The 8467-nt window shown below is 44.2% G+C and overlaps 1 protein-coding gene across 1 annotated transcript; it reads left to right on the forward strand.

Annotated features, from left to right (window-relative positions):
- Positions 1–393: 393 nt before the first annotated feature.
- Positions 394–8177, forward strand: LOC139440682 (uncharacterized). Its single transcript, XM_071220547.1, has 4 exons — positions 394–435; positions 622–916; positions 1176–1474; positions 7986–8177. The coding sequence occupies exons 1-4, from the start codon at positions 394–396 to the stop codon at positions 8175–8177; spliced, it is 828 nt and encodes a 275-aa protein (XP_071076648.1).
- Positions 8178–8467: the final 290 nt, after the last annotated feature.

Here is an 8467-nt window from a genome sequence, read left to right on the forward strand (position 1 = left end):
CATTCTAAAACGGCCCCTTCCCAGATCACTTGGTCCGAGGCACTTGCGAGGGAAGGATGTTCTGTTGTTGTCTGCCTGTCTCGCGAGGCCGTGGCCGGAAAAGGGGCAGCCACAATACTATTTTCCACCGTGGCTGCCGCTGGGTGGGGACTCAGTCCAGGCGCCTGTGGCCCTTTTCACGCAGGAGCCCAGAGGTAACACAGGGAGGCCCAGGGTGATGTTGTTTGGGGCAGACCACCACTCAGATCTCTCTTGAGAGGCCCTATGTCCCCTCCCCGTGTGTGTGTGTGTGTGTGTGTGAGAGAGAGAGTGTTTGTGTGTGTTTGCAGGAGTGGGGTTCACAGGGGAGGGCCTGCCCTGAGCAGCAACAGGTGAGAATCTGGTGGTCTGGTCATGTTCGCACCCCAGGCCAAGGCTGGCCAGGTGGACAAGGAGGTATGGGGGGTGTCCACTGCCCAAGGTTTATCCCAAGCCCGGGAGGTGAATCTCATTTGTCCTGAGCACAGGTCTGTGCAGACACAAGGCTGGGTCTGATCACAGAGCAGAGGGGCAGGGAAGCAGCAGCTTGGGCAGGGACAGGATGGAGGCCTCCAGACAGGCTGCTGGTCACTGTCATTGCAGAACTCAACCCAGAGCACAGAGGAGCAACAGTTGGATGATGGGGACCCCTGCTCCTCCTCTGTCAGGGAGGGTCAGGGGAGCCACACCACAGAGGACCAGAGCAGGCCCAAAGTAAATGTGGCCACTTGGGGGACTGAGAAACAAGGGCCCAGGAATGGCCGGAGAAAGACTCCTGACCTGAAGCTGTCCAGGCTCCCCAGCCATCTCAGCGTTCTGGATCCCAGTCTGGAGCACGGTGTGCCCACTGAAAGCACCAGGCCAGAGGACCTGGAGCCTGAGGAGGCAGAGCCTGAGGGTGAGAAGGTGGGGGAGGTGGGAGACGGATGGGGGGTGGAGGTGCAAGTGAGCTCATGTGGAAGGGTGGGTGCAAGACACACAGCGAGCACCCACAGATGCTGGCCAGGAGCCAAGACCAGGCTCAGAACACCCAGCTGCTGGACTGCCTGTGAGGAGGACATCCTGGGGTGGGTCCTGGCTATGGCTGATTTCTGAGTTGGCAGGGACACAGGGAAATGTGGGCCTGTGCATGATCCTTTCTCCTCTCCCAACTCCAGCACCAGCCCAGGAGGCGGAGCTGGCTCCATCTTTACCATCTGTCATCTGGCCCAAGGAGCCCACTGCAGGAGCAGACCTGCAGACTGCTCCATACTCCGAGGGGCGTCCAACTTCATCTGTTCTGCCACCTCCATCACCCGCTCCAGCTGAAGTTCTGGAGCCCGGGCCGGCCTATGCCGCAGCTCCTGACCTGACTGAGGCCCTCCGACCCTGGCCCAAAGAGCCCTCCCTGGAACCTGCCCCCGGCCCTGCCAGAGAGGAGGAAAATGCACCAGCGCCAGTTCTAGAGCCGCTTGTGGTTCCACCGGCTCTCCCATTCCCGTCTCAATTTGTTTTACCCCCACGCTTTGAACTAATTTTAATTTTTATGGTATGCTTTATTTTCGTCACAATTTGGTTTATTTAAGTAACACATAAAGGTGATTGTTTATATTTTAAATTGTGTCATTCCTGAGCACGAGGTACATTCGCGACGCTGCACAATGGACACCACTACCTAGTTGCAGAATGGTCCATCCCCCCGAAAGAAAATCGTGAACCCTAAATCCTCACTCCCGTCTCCTCCCACCCCTGGAAACACCTGACGTGCTCTCTGTCTCTGCTCCTTGACCTGTTCAGGGTGTTTCCTATAAATGGAATCTTCCCATAGCTGCCTTTTGTGCTGCTCACATATTTTGGGTTGTTTTTATCGGAAATAGCATTTTGGTATTTTGAAAGGAAAATCCCAGATGGGTTGTAGATCAGATGCCAAAAAAGGAGCCCTGTTAGTGAGTGTGTGCCTCATCTGGGGTAGAGCCTGCTGTGGCGAGTGTGACCCCAGGGCCAGAAGCCAGTCAGGACGGTTCCAAAAGCTTCAAGAGGAGGGAAAACTCCCAAGCTCATCTTAAGAGTCTAGCATTATCCTGTTTGTAAAACCTGGTAAAGACACTACAAAGAAAGAAATTGTAGGCCGATATCCCTGATGAACAGATGCAAAACTCCTCAACAAAATATCAGTACATTGAACCCAGCAATACATTCAAAATGTCATTCACCTATTGGAATTTATTGTGGGGATGCAAGGTTGGTACAATAACTAAACCAATAAACATGATACACCCATAAAATGAAGGATAAATATCATAGGATCATATCAATAGATACAGAAAAAGCATTTGACAAAATCCAGCTCCCATTTATAATGGAAACTCTCAGAGTAGTGGGAATAAAGGGAACATACGTCAGCATGGTAAAGGCCATATATGACAAGCCCACAGCCAATAGCATACTCACTGGGGAAACACTAAAAGCATTTCCCTTAAGATTGGGACCAAGATGCAGATGTCCACTTTCACCACTCCTGTTCAGCAGAGTACTGGAAGTCCTAGCTATAGCAATCAGACAGGAAGACATAAAAGGCACCCAAAATGGAATGCAAGAAGCACAACTCTCATTATTTGCAGATGACATGATACTGTATATACAGAGGTATCAAAAAATGACTAGAACTGATAAATGAATTCAGTAAAGTAGCAGGACACAAAATAAATATCCAGAAATAAGTTGCATTTGTATACATCAATAATGAACTTACAGAAAGGGAAACTAACAAAACAACCCCATTTACAATTGAATCAAAAAAATAAAATAAAATCGGACTAAACTCAACCACGGATGGAAAAGGCCTGTACTTGGATAATTATAAGATATCAAGGAAAAAAATCAAGAAGATACAAAAAGTGAAAGCATATACTCTAGTCATGGATAGGAGGGATTAATATTTTTAAAATGCTCCTACTACCCTAATTAATCTATAGATTCAATGCAATTCGTATCAAGATGTCACTGGCATATTTCAGAGAACTAGAGTTGCTAATAGTTTGTTAATAATTTTTGCATGTGTCTCATTCACTGCTCTATCACAAATTACCAACAGGTTAAAACAGGACATTACCTCAGTTTCTGTGGACCAGGGGTTGGGTGCAATATACTGTGTCTTGAGCATCGGCCTCACAGGCTGCTAGTCAAGTGTTGGCCATGCTGCATTCTCATCTGCAGCTCAACGAGGGAAGGATCTGCTTTGATGCTCTTCAGGTTGTTGGCAGGATTCATTTCCTTGCAGTTGGACACTGAGGGCCCTGGCTGTTTGCTGGCTGCTGTCTGAAGGCTGCTTTCAGTTCTCTGAGGGCACCCTCACTTTCTTACTGGTGGGTCTCCCACCATGTTTCAGAGCCAGCGAGGGAACAGCTCTGAGCGTGAGTCTGCTAGCAAGATGTATTATATAAGCGTAATGTGGTCATGGCAGTGACGTCCCATCTCTCTGCCATACTCCATTGGTTAGAAGCAAGTCACAGTTTCCACTCACACACAGAAGGGAGGGGGCTATACAAGGGCATAAACCTCAGAAGGTGGGTGCATTCCTACATCTGTTTGTGAAATAATCTATATTCTTGAGATGTTAGTCTGTCTTTTCTTGTCTTATAATGACTTTCTCATGTTCATTGTTGGAGTTATGCAGACCAGTTTTGAAAACGCTTTTTATTTCTTCCTCTCAACTGATTTTTAAGAAACAAATACCAGGGCAAATTGTTGATAGGAACACCTGACGCTTTGGTAATAGATTATGTCATTTAAAGTAAAAATAAAAAAAAAACTATATATTTGAGAATATCATTACTAGTTTTATTTTTGACATAGGAGTGAGTCCACGATGGCACCTGAGAAATCCTAATCATAATTCATAATGAAGAACTCTCATTTATGTTTGTTTGGTCATTCATCCTTCACTGTATCCCTAGCATATTGCTAGGAACAGAATAGAATTAAATTTAGATCATTTAAATGTGTGTCATGAAATTCTTTCAGCTTCTGTACAGTGACTCCTTCATCTGTGCCCATAAATTCACAGCTCAGGATAGTAAGGTGTGCACCACTAGTGGCGGGTGGGCAGGAGAGTCTCAGTGCCCAGTCCCCATGCAATAAATATATTTCTAAGTCTCACAAGCTCTATAGTGGGGTCAAATTGGCCACACATGAGTCACCCAATGCATGTTCACCCTCAGGTTCAGAATGGTGACTTGCTCTTTACCCTAAGGCAAAGATTGGGCACTGGACATTCCTGTGTAACTGAAAAATAATTTAATCTAAAAATGTGTTCATAGTCAAGCAGAGGGACTTGTAGCTCTAGAGCCCATCAGCCACAGTTTAAACTGTGACACCACCTCTTACTGGTTTTTATGACTTTAGGAAAATTAGTTAGTAACTCTAAGTCTCTTTCCTCATCTATAATATCAGTACAAGAGTAGCATCTACTTCAAAAGGTTATTGTGAGAATTAAATGAGATAATTCATGCATGATGCTCAACAGAGATTTTGACACTTAACAAGCACTTAACAAATGTTAGCTATTACAATTATGACCATTATTCCCATTCCTGTTACTCTTACTGTTACTGTAAATAGAAAGAGTGTCAACTTTGGAATCAGACAGACCTGGCACCACTGTTTTCAGCCATATGACCTTGTGTGAGTTAGTTGACTTTGCTGAACGTCAGTGTCCTCATGTCTAGAAATATAACAAGTAATTTCTGGGATCGTCATCTAGCATGGTGCCTGTTGAATTGAAAGCACTTTATAATGATCTGTTTTCTTCTTCTTCTTTTCTCCAGCACTCTCTGAGATGCTTCTTATTACCAAAAGAACAAATACTAGTTAAGATAAAGGCCAGGTGACTGTTACAAGAGATCCTGAAATAACGAAATGGTCCCTCTTTCATGGAAGGCCTAATATGGAGCCTAACGTCGGGGATGCGGTCTCTTTGCAGGCTGTTGCACTGCCCTACTCAATGTTACTTACAGCTTCTGGGAAAAGGACAGAAGGAGAGGGGAGATCATGCTTCCTTCTTTGGGGAAAATTCTCCAGAAGTCGTGGGCCTTGCTTCTGTTCATTCCCCCTTGACTGGCTCCTAGTTATTTGGCTACACCTAGCTGCTGAGAAAAGAGGTGTTATCTTTGGCTGGGCATGATGGTGGGGTGGTAGGCGAGGTTATCAGTCTGTGCCAAGATATTTTTCCAGCCTAAACCTACCAGATGAAATGAGATTGAGAGACACAATTTTCCTCTAAAGTGGTAGAGGTGAGATCCCTGGGGAATGAGAACAGAAAAAAGCTGTGTTCAATTGGTCAAAAGACGGAGACTGGTATGCTTGCATAACTGGTCTCGTATGTTGTGTATTAACAGGGTTAGACGTGACAGTGGTTGCTTTTGTTACTCATTTCTTTCCTGTATTACTTTTCTGTTTTTGTTACTCATCTCCTGTATTACAATGCTCGCTTGCTAAGGATGATCAAGTTACTTATTATCTTCAAGTTTCATTAAGCACAGAGAAAAGCAATCCTTCTGCTTCTCTCCTGACCCAGCGCGAATGACTTGATCAACAAGTAGTTACTGAGCTTCCAGAATTCATTCATTTATTCAGGCATTCATTTAGTCACTGTTTCACTTCTTCTCATTCCATAAGTATCCATGGAGTTTTTACTTTCTGCTCTGTTCTGGAAATGTTAATGCATCTTAGCCATGGTCTCAGGCCTCAAGGAACTCTTTTTTGATGTTTGAGAGAGACAAGCATTGAAAAGACCACAACAGAGCACCAGTGCAATAGATGCTGAAAGGAGGCAAGCCCAGGATCTTATGATGGTCCCTTGGAGGCTGCTATTCAGTGGCAAGGTGGCCCTTGATTGAATTCATTACTATGGTGGATGTGGCACTCTCCATCAAAACACTCAGGAAACAATGAATGCTCTTTTTGAAACCACAACTCAAGGCTTAGGGGGTCCTAAGATTTGCAGGCTGGCAGAGAGGGAAATCCATGAGAGCTGTAGCAGAAAGGAAAAGCTTTTGAGAATGTGAGTTTTAAGAACATCCTTTTTCATGTTGATACAGTTTCCCTGTAGTTTCTGGTAATTCTCACTGAGCTCATTGAGCTTCCTTATAATCATTGTTTTGAACTCAATATCTGATAGTTGACTTGCCTCTATTTCATTTAGCACTCTTTCTGAGGATTCCTCCTTTCCTTTCAATTGGGGGTTGTTTCTTTGTCTTCCCATTATTTGTGAGACTGTTCTTGTTTGCTTCTGCTTCTTAAATTGATCTGTTCTGACTCCCTGAGTTTGTGGTGTGAACTTCTATGGTAAGAAACTTGTGAGATTCAGTGGTGTGGCCTCGTTGATCTTCTGAACTTGATACTCTTGGGATGCCCTTCATGCCATTTATATTGACTCTCTGGATGTGACTTGCTTTTGATTGTTGTTGGTCTTTCTTTGGTGTATCTTCCCTCCAGCTGGTTGACTGAGGGTGAGTCCGCCCACCATGTTTTGTGTGCAGTTGTGCAGGTGCTGCCAGAACAAAACCACAAAGCCCAGGAAACAAACCCACGCCTGCAAAAATCACTTCCCCCCACAATCCCGCTACCAACAGCAAATGAACCAGTATTAATAAGGGTGTAAAGAGATAAGAAAGGAGAGTGAATATGAGATGACCTACTGAAAGAAAAATGATTTTGAGAGGGTAGAGGGAGGAGCACTAATAAGAGTTGGGAGTTGGAGCAATGCAAAGAGAGAAAGTAAAATTTACCTGATGAATAAAAAAGGAAATGAAGAATGTGGAATGGAGTATGAGAAGGGAATTGTATAGTATTAGGTTTAAACAGAAATTAAAATAATATAAAATAAAATAAAGTGAGAGAGAGAAAGAAAAAGGAAGGAAAAATGGTAAATAATAAAAATATAGGAGTCGAATTACAGAGGAACGTCCACCACAGTACTATCAACAAAAAGTGAGCTAAAATTAATATAGGTGGCATGGGTATAGGAGGGAAAAAAGAAACAAAGAAAAGCTTAAGAGATGTCTAGAGGAATGGGAAGGGATTTTGAAATGATAGAGGCAGAGGGAGTACTAAGAGTGAGGATCAAAAACCAGGCTAAGACAGGGAAAAATTAAAATTTGAGATATAAAGAAAAATTAAAAAAATAAAAGCTCAGGATGAAAGAGAAATAGAAGAAAGACAAAAAAGAAAAGATGGGCTAAGATGGCAAAATTAAAAATTTGAAATGAGAAAAAAGGGTAGAAGAGGGGACCAATAAAATTTGATATATGACATAGAAAATTGGTGAAGCCCTAGAGATAAAATTGAAAAAAAAATGCAACATAACTACCCTGCCAACAATCAACTAGCAAAGATTGCTAAAGTTAGAGAGAGAATGTGGGTATTTCAAGAGCTGGGAGAAAGGAAGTGAGATGACCATTGACAAGAAAATTGGTTTTGAGAGGCTGGATGGGGGAGAAATAGTAAGAGTGCAGAATGGAAACAGGTTGTAGCGAGAGAGAAAACAAAACTTGAAATGAAAATAATGGGAGGAAGGAAGAAGGTAAACTAGGGTAAGAGAAGGAGGGGTGCAAAATATGTGAATTGAAAAACACAACAGTATAAAATCTGGTGACTTAATATGTACAAACTTGCTGGACAGGACATGAATGTTAAAAAGCTGTGCAGGAAAAAAGATATTGCAAATCATGGAGAAGATCACAGTGGATTTTGTCTCAGTAGCCTCTTGTGTTTACCACTGTTTTTTTCTTTCTGGATCTGCCTCTGGTGATGTCAGATGTTGGCCCAGTCTGACCTTAAGCAGCCTCCTCAGAGACTGCCAGGGATCTACTGTCTGTGGATGACTCCTTCAGTAGTTAATCTAGTCACTCTGCACTCAGCAGTCAGGTTTAAGCACGATAGGGCAGGGCCAAATCCTTCCTGGGGTTGGGGCCATCGTTTCCCCTCAGGCTGCTGCCACCAGTAGGGAAGTGGTCTGCCTGAGCATGATGGCTGCTGCCATCTGGGGATTGACTCAGCACCAGGATCTCAGCGTCTACTCTCTCAGTTCTCTCTCCAAAGCTTCCAACCTCAGTGTGGAGGACAGTGAAGGCTGGCTTCATACAACCGGAACCCTCAGGGTTGAAAAAGGAGATAGTTGACCACAAGCTTCAGCGGAATGTGACTGTAACTTTTGCAGAAGAAATATTCATCATTTAGATCACCTGGGAATGGAGCAATTTGCCTGCAGTTTTTCCCTGAGTCTGCAAAATGTCCTTGAGCTTTATCCAACTAACTCTTATAAAATAAACATGGAGACCATGTTCAGGGTCATTGTCTCTCCATCAGAGGATGATGGCCCACCTGGTCCCCACTTTTCCTTAAATTGTCTGTGTCTTTCTTAATCTCCCATTGCTCCCCCCCTCAGGGACCTCCTCCCGGCACTGGTCAC

This window comes from Desmodus rotundus, chromosome 1 (genome assembly GCF_022682495.2).
Source record: "Desmodus rotundus isolate HL8 chromosome 1, HLdesRot8A.1, whole genome shotgun sequence".
Lineage (NCBI taxonomy): Eukaryota > Metazoa > Chordata > Mammalia > Chiroptera > Phyllostomidae > Desmodus > Desmodus rotundus.

Excerpts from the sequence above, each read along its gene's own strand:
- LOC139440682 (XM_071220547.1), top strand. The coding sequence starts at position 394 with ATGTTCGCACCCCAGGCCAAGGCTGGCCAGGTGGACAAGGAG. Across the intron at positions 436-621 it reads CTGGCCAGGTGGACAAGGAG|AACTCAACCCAGAGCACAGA; the intron begins GTATGGGGGGTG and ends CTGTCATTGCAG. Across the intron at positions 1,475-7,985 it reads CAGTTCTAGAGCCGCTTGTG|GCTGCTGCCACCAGTAGGGA; the intron begins GTTCCACCGGCT and ends GTTTCCCCTCAG.